This window comes from Salvelinus sp. IW2-2015, linkage group LG19, assembly GCF_002910315.2.
Source record: "Salvelinus sp. IW2-2015 linkage group LG19, ASM291031v2, whole genome shotgun sequence".
Classification (NCBI taxonomy): Eukaryota; Metazoa; Chordata; class Actinopteri; order Salmoniformes; family Salmonidae; genus Salvelinus; species Salvelinus sp. IW2-2015.
In genome coordinates, this window is record NC_036859.1 from 30,036,998 (window position 1) to 30,050,443 (window position 13,446).

Genomic DNA, 13,446 nt, shown 5'->3' on the forward strand with positions numbered 1-13,446 from the left:
ATAGTCAACTCATTGCATCATCCAAAGACTAAGTGCCTTTGGAGTGCACTTCAGTGTCCACTTTCAGGGCATTAAATCCAAATGAGCAATTATCTGCCTGCTATTAAATCATTAGCGAGCACCCAATGGCCAATTGTTGGAGGGTTGTCATGAGATACAGTAACTGTTACAGGTAAACAGTTGGCGCCGGCGGACGGAGATCAATTTGTTGTCTGAGTTGTACTCAAGATCAGTAATGATAAACCCAGAAATCGATAGGCTACAGTTTATGTTCGGTCTTGTTGTAGATGAGTGATAACTCTGGTGMAACTACAACAAGCCTATCGTAGGCCTACGACGGCTATCGTGAGTGGCTGGCTCTCCATGGTCTTGACACCCGTTTTGGGCGTACACTGACCTATGGTACTTAACAGTCACGAAGTAGACTAATCTTGGTTACCCAGAAGTATATTTTCACAGAAATGTGTGTTGTTTTTACGTTCTCATTCTTGACAATTGTCTACCTGTTTAGAACAAGCACTCTAGCATCCAATGTTAAATGGGGATTAGAAACAGCGCAGGCCAATGTTCCATGGGGATTAGAAACAGCGCAGGCCAATGTTCCATGGGGATTAGAAACAGCGCAGGCCAATGTTCCATGGGGATTAGAAACAGCGCAGGCCAATATTCCATGGGGATTAGAAACAGCGCAGGCCAATATTCCATGGGGATTAGAAACAGCGCAGGCCAGTCTTCCATGCAATGTAGAAACGATGGGAAGAAGTAATGCTGCATCTCCATTCGTAGGCCATCAACAACCTGCATGACAAGGATTTAAAGGTGCATTCTGCAGTTCAAACAAAACAGATTCTGCGCCACCTTTTGCGTAAATAGTTTAGGGATGAAGCTGGAGAAATCCAATGTAACCCCCCAAATTCATAGATAAAGCTATGGATGCAAGGACTGACCATCTATGAGATCAAAATGATAGTTTAAACAATGTTTGAAGCTATACAGTGTTTGTTTAAAATGTCATTGTTTACAAATAATGGAGTAAAACAAGATTATATTTTGGGTTCTGATGGTGTATACAGTTGAACTAATAAGCCATTATTTATAAATTATATTATCCAAGAATCAATGGCTACATATAGTTCATTAAAGGTAAAAAAAATAAAAAATAATGTACAGTCATGGCCAAAAGTATTGGTACCCTTGAACTTTTTTCAAATAATGCACAATTTCTTCCGGAAAACTGTTGAAATAAAACAATATTTTGGTATCCACATACAGTATATATATCTTTGGTTTGCAGTTTAACAAAACAAAATCTGAATTTACTAAATGTTAGGGGGGTGAGAAGTAATCCTTCTCACCCCCCCCCCCTTAAAAGATTTAGATGCACTATTGTAAAGTGGCTGTTCCACTGGATGTCATAAGGTGAATGCACCAATTTGTAAGTCGCTCTGGATAAGAGCGTCTGCTAAATGACTTAAATGTAAATGTAATTACACAAAGAAATCCTAAAATGTCCAGGACAATATTATTGTCAGTTGTGGTGAGTTGCAGGTGCCTGCAATATAAAATTACTAATTCAACCAGTTTGAATAGAGAAAATGGCTCATTCTCCTGTTTTGTGTCACTGTATGTACCGCAATGAGCATAGAGAAAATAAATAAAACCAGAGAGTTATCTGAGGAAGTCAGACACAAGATTGTAGCCAAGCATGGACAACCTCAAGGTTACAAGTTCATCTCCAGAGACCTTGATGTGGACAGATGATACCAAATTAGAGCTATACTGTAAAGCACACCATCTCTATGTTTACACAAAACAAAATTAAGCCTTCAAAGAAAATAATACCTTCCCTACAGTCAAACATTGAGGAGGTCCAGTTATGTTCTGGGTGCCTTGAACGTGTGCATGGCATCATGAAATCAGGAGAATACCAAGGCATTTTGGAGTGCAATGTCAGAACCAGTGTCAGAAAGCTGCGTCTCCGTTGAAGGTATTGGGTCTTCCAGCAGGACAATGACCTCAAACACACTTCAAAAAACACCCAGGAATGGTCCAAGACAAAACGCTGGACTGTTCTGAAGTGGTCATCAAGGAGTCCAAATCTAAATCCCATTGAAAATGTATGGAGGGATCTGAAAACAGCAGTTGGGAGAAGGCACCCTTCAAATCTGGGAGAACTAGAGCAGTTTGCTCAGTTTGGAGTGGACCAAACTGCCAGAACAGATTGCAGTTATTTTGATTGCAGTTACTTGACAAAAATGCAAGGGTTCCCCTATTTTTGGCCACGACTGTAGCAATCGCAGATTAATAACCCTTAATAAAATCTATCCAGGCGTTGTAAGATCTGGCAGGCGTCAGCAAYGCCTGGCAGATAAACACACACCGTTACTTCCAAGTATGGGTAGAGGCGGCCCAATACGGCGACCAGAATATGGGCGAGTGGGTGTGTCAAACTGTGTTCGCGTGTGTGTGTATGTATGAAAAATGAATCAGCTAATTGGGCAGAATTGTTGCCACTCAAGACCATTTTGCGTGACTGATTGGGCTGCACGACAAGTCAATAAGACTGCAACCAGCGCACTGGTGATGTATCATCGTGCCTACGGACGGGAAGTGTTTCCTACTGGGTATTAGGCTGCGGTCGTGTCGCCGGCGGTAGCTAACGTGGCCATTTTTYCCCCCTCCCATGATTTAATTTCAAGTAGAATAGCAGCCTACACAAGAAATAACAAATATTGATAACCATCTAGATGTCACCTTGATACATACATAGCCTACAAACTACTACTCAATGGGAAGGGCTTGAAMGCAACAAAACCGGGACACAGTGCCCACAAGCACTAGCCTACTGATGGGTTTAGTGTTGCTTCACGCATACCACGCATGAAGCAACACTACACCTATCATCGGTATCTTTTATAAAAATAAACAATGTCTTCAAAACAGAAGTCCAAACTCTTGTGGTACGGTAGCTCAATGTACAGCAGTTCATTCAAAACAGCTCAATCAAAACCATCTCATCAATGGAGTTAAGGTCAGGGCTCTGTGCAGGCCAGTCAAGTTCTTCCACACCGATCTCGACAAACCATTTCTGTATGGACCTCGCTTTGTGCACAGAGGCATTGTACTGCTGAAACAGGAAAAGGTCTTCTCCAAACTGTTGCCACAAAGTTGGAAGCACAGAATCGTCTAGAATGTCATTGTATGCTGTAGCGTTAATATTTCCCTTCACTGGAATTAAGGGGCCTAGCTCAAACCATTAAAAACAGCCCAATACCGTTATTCCTCCTCCACCAAACTTTACAGTTGCCACTTTGTATTGGGGCATGTAGCGTTCTCCTGGAATCTGCCAAACCCAAATTCGCCTGTCGTACTTCCAGATTGTGAAGCGGGATTCATCAATCCAGAGAACGCATTTCCATTGCTCCAGAGTAGCTACTCGGCCATGGAAACCCATTTCATGAAGCTCCCAACAAACAATTATTGTGCTGACGTTGCTTCCAGAGGCAGTTTGGAACTCAGTAGTGAGTGTTGAGGACAGACAATTTTTACACGCTACGCTCTTCAGCACTCGGTGGTCCCGTTCTGTGAGCTTGTGTGGCCTACCACTTTGTGGCTGAGCCAATGTTGCTCCTAGACATTTCCACTACACAATAACAGCACTTACAGTTGACCGGGGCAGCAATTTGACTAATTGACTTGTTTTGGAAAGGTGCCATCCTATGACGGTGCAACATTGAAAGTCACAGAGCTTTTCAGTAAGGCCATTCTACTGACAATGTTTGTCTATGGGGATTGCATGGCTGTGTGCTCGATTTTATACACCTCTCAAAACAGGTGTGGCTGAAATAGCCAAATCCACAAATTTTAAGGGGCGTCCACATACTTTCGTATATATAGCGTGTAAAACATGTTTTAAATATGTAAATTGTAAAGTCAATCTGTAATGTCTTTTCATGTGTCAACCCACAGTAAGACTAGCTGTCGCCATTGGCGTCAGCTAATGGGGATCCTAATAAATCAAATTACTTCTGGGTCCGCGCCAAAGACCAGTGCTAATGCTGCATTCGTAACCAAGTCGGAAGGTGGAAATTACCAGTTGGAAAGTTCTAAATACCAGTTGGATACATTCACTATTGTCAATCCGTCTGCGTTGACAGTGATACGGCCTCTGCAGAAGTCAGGGCATTCATACGTCTTGCACTGCACCGAGCTGTTTGTGAATTTGTTTATACAGGACCTACCACCCCCACCTACTCAAGTCAAGGCAGAGCCCTCCATGTAACAATCTTGCTTCCGTCCCTCTCTTCGCCCCTACCTGGGGGTCGCACTAGGGACCCTCTGCACACCAGTCACCCACGAAGCACMGTTACCCATCGCTCCACAAAAGCCGCAGCCTTTGAGGAACTACTTCAAGGTCTGAGCGAGTGACATCACCGATTGGAACGGTATTAGCGCACACCCCGCTAACYAGCTAGCCATTTCACACCGGTTACATCCACATTGCAACATTTGGGAGGCACACAGCAAAGTGGCACTTGATGTCCTCCGGAGGCTCTGCCATTTCATCACACCCTCCCTACAGAGCCTTGAGCACATTTAAAGCATAAAATGGCTTTAATGGGCAACAAGCAGACACCATAAAAAGTACAGCCATCATGCGTGTAAATAAATTGTTGTGTTCAWTAACCTTAAAGCGTTCTGTTAATTTCAACTGCCCGAAAAGCAGGGAATTTCCTTAGGTGAATTAAGCACTCAGGAATGAGTCATTTCCCACTGGTATTTACTAGATGGGCATTTAAATAGATTTTGCCCAGTCGTATGTGGTAAATGCCACCTTCACGCTTGGTCATGAATGCAGGGAGTCACGCATTTCATAAATCTTGCAGTTCCTTATGCTACATACGAGTCATATTTTTCACCTGCTACATGACAGGTTGGAGTGCTGAGAGCAGTGGGTCAGACTAACCCATGCTGGCAGCAGAACATTGTACGTGCTCCAGAGGCAGCGGCTTAGACTGCTAAACCACCCCAGAACCATCATTTGACAATCTTATTGCTTGACTGTTAATGATCCAGGGGCAAGCATTGATGCAAACTGATAAATTAACTGAATAGCTAAAAACAAAATCAAATAAGCAAACTACGGATCTAACATTTATTTGCATTGGCCATCGTAATGTGAAATGGAACAGAAGATGAGCAACAACATTCTTCAAAACAATTTGAATTCACATTAATTCTTTAAAAAAGGACCTAGAACTTAGTTAGTGGTTTAAGCCAAGGGTTGGTCAATTGCCATCCTAGAGTCAATTGCGTTCAAGTTCCACAGTAGACTTCCTGCACAGCACCCTTCAATCCAGTGAGATGCCATCTTGTGTGACTGGAAAGACTTTCATGGTGTTCACAGCAGTGCCTTTCTCATTCAGAAAGTGTGCATTTCCTGCCTTCACTTTTGCAAGTACCGCAGGTGCCGTAGAGATGTCTACTGGCACAACAGTTGTAGCTTCCTGCAGCTCTTTGGAATGGACTGCTGCCGAGTCTACGGTCTCACCCAATGTCATTTTTGAGCGGAGTGTCGTGGAGACCGTTGCCAAGGTGATAACTTCCTTAGTAGGGACAACAATCAGGGGCCCCAAGATGGTAGTCTTGCTCCACTCTGAAACTACATTCTGATTTAGCTAAACCTCAAGTTAATTTTAGAAAACATTTATTGGTTGTCAATGACATTCAAACAGTTCAAGAAGTGTTCCAAATCTTTCTCCTGTATTCTAGCTAGAGCACATTGCTGAACTGTTAATCTTAAAATATGCAACCAAAAGTCACATGGGAGAAAAGCATAGTCTGGAGCAATAGCCAATACATACTAAGCATGCAATGCATCTAGGTTGCCTCTGATTGGCTTTGCTTCATCCGTAACCCACCTGTTGTGTCCGTTCCCCTCTTCCAGTCACCAGAGTAAGGCTTTTTGGATCTGGGCTCAACCTTTTGGAGCTGCTCTGTGCGAAACTGGAAACTGGATGCATTTGGTTTGGGAGTAGTAGTCTTAGTGTTGGTTGTAGTCATGGGGGCAGTAGACTCCGCAAAGCGTTTGGAGACTGCACAACTTATACAGACCTGGTCGTTCCCATCTGCTGACCTCCAGCTGGAATGAGTGAAGATCTGGTTCGATTGCAGCTCAAAGTTAAATAACTTGCCCTCATTAAGGCCATGCACAGTAAATACTTTACAGTATCCATCCATTAACCTGACAATTATTTTTAAGGTCTACTTCTACAGTATTGTACAGAATGAAATCCCCTGGCAGTGCTAATGAAGAAACCCATTAATGTTTGCAGCCATCCTAAATGTCAGTTTTAACAAGAGGCAGGATGACCCATCTCATACCTGTTCTCAATGAAGGAGCACGCTCGACTCATTGATTTCACAGAAAACATGGCAGGGACAGCTTTCAGATGGCAGGTGATGAAGATCTGTGGTGACAGAATGGAGATCAGAATGGCCAAAACGGTGCAGAACACAAGACAAAAAAAAAGGAGTGGGCACTTGCCATATTGGAATCCTCCTGGTAGAATCTGAAGGCATCCAGCATGATATGCAGCTTGTCATCCTGGACCCTGGGCATGTACCGTGAATTAGAGCCGGTCAGCTGGGCATCAGTGAAGCATCTAATTAGGCAAGACAGGGAGCTAGGTGGTTAGGGAATGGAATTAGCCAACTACATGGCTTTCTACAGTTGTTTACCCAACCACAGTTGTGAGCCAATAGCCAAGCATTGGAGACAGGAAATGTATCCTACTATACTATGGCAAGCTGAAGCAACCATCACCAGTCAATACTTTCTAGATGACCTTACCCGTAGTACTCTATGAAGTTGTGTCTAGGGTTGGAGTCTGCGTCAGGAGTTGCTGTGGCCACACAATGGTCCACATACACACGGAGGGGCATGTGGTTGCCCATGGTGACAGCTGCCTCCAGGTGTATGGTTTCACCCAGGAAGTAGGCATTTGATCCCCTTTCAGAGCGCCAGTCATCTGTAGAGAAGGTGGGGATGAGCATGTGCAACAGAGCCATTTGGGGATGCTTATACTAGTGTTTAATACCTGATGTTTGAATTTTACATAATACACCAGTCACATTGAAAGGAGATCACTTCATTTGACCCATTGATGCAAACATTATCAAATGGTTTATGCTGCTAACATGACACTGGTCTACGCTGGCAACTTGCACACTAGAGTACATGTTTGTGTGAAAAGTTTAAGGTCCTTGAATAACTGAAAATGTACAAGTTAATGAAGTGAACAAAACAAAGCCTACCCGTGATGAGGCGGAGGCTGAATTGCAGATAGTCCTCAGCAGTCACTGTTGAGGCAAAGGGGATCCAGGTGGGAGCCAGGGCAGCACTGTCAACAGCATACCTCCTAAACACATTCACATTATTTAAAAACACATATCAAAATAGTAACTATCAATGTTTACTACAGGTAACTCACTTTCCGTAATGGCATTCGATGGGAATCACAGCCGAATCAAATCTGACGACACCAGAAGAGGGTACAGGTGAATAGCTGAGAATATTGGAATAAACCAGCTCCGTCTCCATAAACTGTGGAAGAGGTGGAGTGGTTAGGTGTGTTACATGTGCAGCTTGAAGAGTCATAAAGGAAGTTCAGCTAATTTGTTTCCTCAAGTTGCAACTTGAGCATTGACTGCTGTGTATATGCAGATATTAAAACACTTAACTCCTGAATACAAACCTTAGGCTAACAATATAAATTCTGCAAAAAAAGAAAATGTTTTGTCACCTGCATTTATTTTCAGCAAACTTTAAGTGTAAATCTTTGTATGAACATAAGATGCAACAACTGAGACAAACTGAACAAGTTCCACAGATGTGACTAACAGAAATTGAATAATATGTCACTGAAGGGGGGGGGKKKKGKYYAAWTCAWGTCAGTATCTGGTGTGGCCACCAGCTGCATTAAGTACTGCAGTGCATCTCATGGACTGCACTAAATTAGCCAATTCTTGCTGTGAGGTGTTACCCCACTCTTCCACCAAGGCGCCGGCAAGTTCCCAGACATTTCTGGGGGGGGGCCTAGCCCTCACACTGATCCAACAGGTCCCAGACGTGCTCAATGGGGATCTGGGCTCGTCGCTGGCCATGGCAGAACACTGACATTCTTGTCTTGCAGGAAATCATGCACAGAATGAGTAGTATGGCTGGTGGCATTGTCATGTCAGGATGAACCTGCAGGAAGGGTACCACACGAGGGAGGAGGATGTCTTCCCTGTAACGCACAGCGTTGATTGCCTGCAATGACAAGTTCAGTCCGATGCTGGGACACTGCCCCAGACCATAACAAACCCTCCACCTCGAGCATGCTCCAGAGTACAGGCCTCGGTGTAATGCTCATTCCAGCGACGATAAAAACGATTCCGACCAACACCCCTGGTGAGACAAAACCATGACTCGTCAGTGAAGAGCACTTTTTGCCAGTCCTACGGTGGGTTTGTGCCCATAGGTGACGTTGTTGCCGGTGAGGAYCTGCCTTACAAGCCCTCAGTCCAGCCTCTCAGCCTATTGCGGACAGTCTGAGCACTGATGGAGGGATTATGCGTTCCTGGTGTAACTCAGGCAGTTGTTGCCATCCTGTGCCTGTCCCGCAGGTGGGATGTTCAGATGTACCGATCCTGTTCAGGTGTTGTTACACGTGGTCTGCCACTGCGAGGACGATCAGCTGTCCGTCCTGTCTCCATGTAGAGCTGTCTTAGGCGTCTCACAGTATGGACACTGCAATTTATTTCCCTGGCCCCATCTGCAATCCTAAGGCACGTTCACGCAGATGAGTAGGGACTCCAGGCATCTTTCCTCTGGTGTTTTTCCAGAGTCAGTAGAAAGGCCTCTTTAGTGTCCTAAGTTTTCATAACTGTGACATTAATTATCTACCATCTGTAAGCTGTTAGTGTCTTAATGACCATACCACAGGTGCATGTTCATTAATTGTTTATTGAACAAGCATGGGAAACGGCATTTAAACCTTTTACAAATTAAGATCTGTGAAGTTATTCAGATTTTTACGAATTCTTTGAAAGACAGGGTCCTGAAAAAGGTACGTTTCTCTTTTTGCCGAGTTTATCATGGCCTTGGGCGGTGTGCCCCTTTCTGTCCATGTAGCCATGGATTCACGAAACCATTTGTAGCTGCGGAGTCCATGGATACCTTCCTGTCCATGGAAGTGTTCTCAGGACATTCTTTAGATAGCCCTTTGGTTCAGCCCCCCTGCAAGAGTCTCATAGCKTTGTATAAAAAATGTAATACGTGAACCTAATTAGCCTAGATCTGTGACATGATTAACTTAAATTAAGCAGAAATTCTTAACTTACTGCGAGTTTGGTTCCACATGCGGTCAACTGGGCAAAGATGATAAACTCTGCCTCCCCCGTTGARACCGCACTGCAAGAATCTTCAACGCCCTTGCTACCCATTTTATTGGAACCTAGGTGCAAATCGCTGCCGTCCACCAGAATGCCCATGTCAAATAGGTCAGCTTTCACCACGACTTCAAGAGAATCTTCGTGGCACTTCACGAGGACTGTTCTCGTCCTAGGAGGACTGGTTGGCTCTGCACTCGGTTTAAAGGATTGGGCCAGACTGGCATCTTTATAACCATAACCACGAGGATTAAAAGGCTGATAACAATCAGCAAGTAAAGAAATTGACAGGAGGGTCGCGACCAACCACGGAGATTTTTGCAGAAACKCCATTTGTGACCTTGCAATCTGAATGTACTTTGGCGGCTTCGCAGACCCACTGAATTTCTTAAACCGAAATACAAACATTTATATGACAAAAATGTCCAAGCATAGACCAATCATTGAGAACAGGTGKGGTTACCGCACCTGTGTCAAATCAGCGCTAATTAAAGATGAAAAAGTCCTGTGTAACCTAATGCATTTATTTTGACAGTACCGTGCACCTTCCACTGGGTGTCAGTGGTACACTTCCATTGAATGAAAATGACTGATATTTGTCTGTAGGCTTTTGATTGAACTGTTATGGCCAGGCAGCATGTAGTTCGGGATTGTAATACAAATGTACAAAATATAGACTGCTTTGTACTCGCCATCTTCTCAACTCCATTAAATTGTTGACCAACCGCACCCCTTCACCGACGGTGCAGTCTAATGTACCAACCTTGTCCTCGTGCCCATCACATAAACCTACCATGGTTATCGTTCGAAAACATCCAATGCCCACAAATAGACATGTTATTCCTCGTCAACATAGTCTTTATAAATTCACACCTGTTTGAATTTATTGAGGTAAGACATTTATTACCCGAAGGATAACTTATTATTGCACTTGTTCGCCCTGGCCTAGCTACTAATAATGGGAAGAACATWGGCCAATATAGCCGAACATTAGGCCATTTGTGAGCTCAAACCGAATGCAAAAATCTGACTTTCGATCAATGTGTCAGTCAGCCTTTTCGACTGCATGCGGGCTCACGTTTCTCGAGAGTGAAAAAAGGACCAATGCGAGGGAGYCACTTGGCTGTGTTCAGTCAAAACCATACCACCCCCGAAAATAATAAAATAATAGAGTATAGAAAGGCCTAGTAGTAAGCTACATGTCATCATGTCTGCTTATTCTATACGCCTACACAAATGTATGGTATTTTCTGAACTTTCTCTTTGGTCTTCACTTCGTCCTCAAAATAACCGCCCACATATTGCACATAGTTACAGTAGGCTATGATTCCAAGTGAAATTAGTATAATTGACCAGTGTAGGCCTACAAGAACGAGCATATTGTGTGGTTTGGGCACCACCCAAATCAGTGATATGTTGTCACCACTGTGTATTTTCCTGGAAATACATCTTACTGTTTCTCATTATTTAACTCAGTTTAATGTATTGACCATATATGGCAAAATATTCTACACACACATTATTCTTGTGGGGGACAAACAATTTATTCTCATTCAAAATCCTATTTTCCCTAACCCCTAACCCTTAACCTAACTCTAACCTTAACCCMAACCTTAACTCCTAATCCTAATTGTAACCCTAAACCTAACCCCTAAAACTAAAATAATGGGGACTGGTGATATGTCCCCACTTGTCCAACACTTCTGGTCCTCACAAGGATAGTAAAAAAAAAAAAATACACACACATACAAACAGACAGAGAGAGAAGAGAGAGTTTGAGTAAAATATCATGAAAACAAAGAGAGAAATAAAACAGCTGGCATTAGGCTATTTTAATTCATTGCTTAATGTATTTTATTTTGGAGATGTTTAAACAAAAACTGTGTAAACATTGAAATAAGTTATATTGATATGTAGAAAATAAATATTTTTTWATCATAAATTAGGCAAATAAATAATACAACCCATTAGGTTGATAATAAATATCACATTTAATATTATTTAGCTTTTCAAGTTAAAAAAATCAACAAATAAATACTTAGATTAAATACTTATATATTAAGTGATAAATATTTGACTCCTGTAAATTTTAAATCCTCAATAGCTTTATCAGACTGTTATTTGATGATAATATTAAAGAACACTTGTCCACAGGACAAGGCAACTTTGTTATGGTCATGAAAACTGGATTATTTTTCCCTYGAGAGAATGGTGATGATGACGATGATGGTGATGAGGAATAGTCTCCAACCGCATAGGCGCCTGCCAGGTCCATGATGACATGCCAACTTACATATTGTGTTCTCCAGCATGAATATATCCAATGATTCTGTTGATGGTTACGGTGCGAACCTGGAGCCCCTTCAGCACTTTACACAGATGTACCCTTTCATCAAAGGAATTTTGGTTAGCAGTACCTTGAGTAGGCCTACAACCTTGTGTATCCTGAAAATAAACATAGTGTACACTGTGTCAAGTTAACTTTATCTCTATTTGGTTACACACAGTTGACATACAAATGACCATATTTGGTTAGGAGATATTTTAGGGACCATTAATTCCACCACCCACATCCCAATGTAATCCCTGCTAATATTAGACTGAGKCCGTGAAAGGCCTCTTTATGTTAGTCACGGTTGCTTTTGAGAATCTCTTACCTGCTGAGAGGACCAGACTCCCAACAAAGACGAGGAGAAGCAGTTCTGTTTAAAAAACGAAAGCAAATGAAAGGGTTAGAGAAGAGGCAATATATGTCAGCAGACTTGTGTGTCCTAAACCTGCAGCTACAATGACTTTCGTATACAAAACTGGTTGTGTTAGAAATATCTCAAAAGGCCATTTTTTAGGTCATGTCCTCAGTATTTTGGCATAGTTATTCCCAGATTTTACCTCCTTAATCTCTCCTAGGTTCTGTAGCACATTGGGTCCAAGCAGTTTAGGGTCAATAGCTTGTAGCATGTCACTATAACAACGCAGATCCTCCTCAATGTTCCTCAGACACTTGTCCTATGTGATACACAGGAACAATGACATGTAAAAAAGTTACCAATACAGGCAGACAGTGTGTTAGATTTGCCCCCTTTAGACTGGAAATAAACATGCCATTTCTTATGAGAAAAACTGTTGCTCTGGGCAACAACAGTAATATGTAATTTATAGACAACGGCAAATAGCCTACCTGATCAAACTTTACATTTGTCACTCTGGAACATGTTGAGTGCTGTTGAGTGCTTTTGGTCTATAAAACAAAGTATAGATTATTCAACAAATGCTTTCAACATTGATCTTATATAGCCTTATATAGGGAAATTCACATTATTGTCTGAAAAATTTGAATACAGATCAAAGAATGTGATTATTTTCTTACTTTTGGCGCACACACTTGCACTGTCTGTGTTCTCGTGTTCAACTCCATACCCTGGTCCGTGCAGTTTATTCCTTTGAACAGGTGTTCCTAGTATTGATACAAATTTAATGAATAGGCTACAGATATGAATTAAATAAATAGTCTACCATTAAGAACAGTATTGGAAAATGTGCCTGTGTCTCACCTGTGCAAGCGCCTCCGTGATGTTCCAAAGTAGTGTTTGCGCAGTAGTAAGACAGTTGTCAGTTATCGGGCGGTTGCGCGACACCACTGGGCTGGACATGTTCACGTGCCAGAGAGAACAAGTGAGCGCGACCAAGAGCAGCCAAGTGGCAAAATCTGACAGGTTCAAGAACAACGTAGAACAAAGACTTAAAACTTAAACTTTCTATACAAATACATTTGTCAATAATATGCCAATAATTTTTAGATGATTTTGCAATATTCTCATGCAGGAAAAAAATATTCTCAGATAACCTGACCTATTCTAACTTTAAGCAAATAATAAATAGGCTACCTACTTTATAACAATAATTTTGTTAGAAGAGAAAGAGATATAGGCTATAGATTACTCACAAAGCTTGGCGTTTGGCATCATGGTAATAACAATGTTTATCCTTGGTTTATCCTAATTCTTTTGTGTG

At 42.3% G+C, this 13,446-nt stretch overlaps 2 protein-coding genes across 3 annotated transcripts; both read right to left on the reverse strand.

Annotated features, from left to right (window-relative positions):
- Positions 1-5,141: 5,141 nt before the first annotated feature.
- LOC111979641 (zona pellucida sperm-binding protein 3-like) lies at positions 5,142-9,827 on the reverse strand. 2 transcript variants are annotated; one of them, XM_024010247.1, is made up of 8 exons: positions 9,388-9,827; positions 7,494-7,606; positions 7,318-7,421; positions 6,854-7,031; positions 6,548-6,665; positions 6,385-6,470; positions 5,922-6,142; positions 5,142-5,662 (listed from the first exon to the last, which is right to left on the reverse strand). In XM_024010247.1, the coding sequence occupies exons 1-8, from the start codon at positions 9,766-9,768 to the stop codon at positions 5,352-5,354; spliced, it is 1,512 nt and encodes a 503-aa protein (XP_023866015.1). In that variant the 5' UTR covers positions 9,769-9,827; the 3' UTR covers positions 5,142-5,351. The 2 variants fall into 2 exon arrangements, with proteins under 2 accessions (XP_023866015.1, XP_023866016.1); XM_024010248.2 differs by lacking the exon at positions 5,142-5,662 and having other exon boundaries at positions 6,011-6,159.
- A 1,693-nt stretch (positions 9,828-11,520) lies between these two features.
- LOC111979755 (interleukin-12 subunit alpha-like) lies at positions 11,521-13,185 on the reverse strand. The gene is made up of 6 exons (XM_024010446.2): positions 12,987-13,185; positions 12,803-12,889; positions 12,614-12,673; positions 12,325-12,441; positions 12,093-12,137; positions 11,521-11,880 (listed from the first exon to the last, which is right to left on the reverse strand). The coding sequence occupies exons 1-6, from the start codon at positions 13,083-13,085 to the stop codon at positions 11,725-11,727; spliced, it is 564 nt and encodes a 187-aa protein (XP_023866214.1). The 5' UTR covers positions 13,086-13,185; the 3' UTR covers positions 11,521-11,724.
- Between the last annotated feature and the right edge of the window lie 261 nt (positions 13,186-13,446).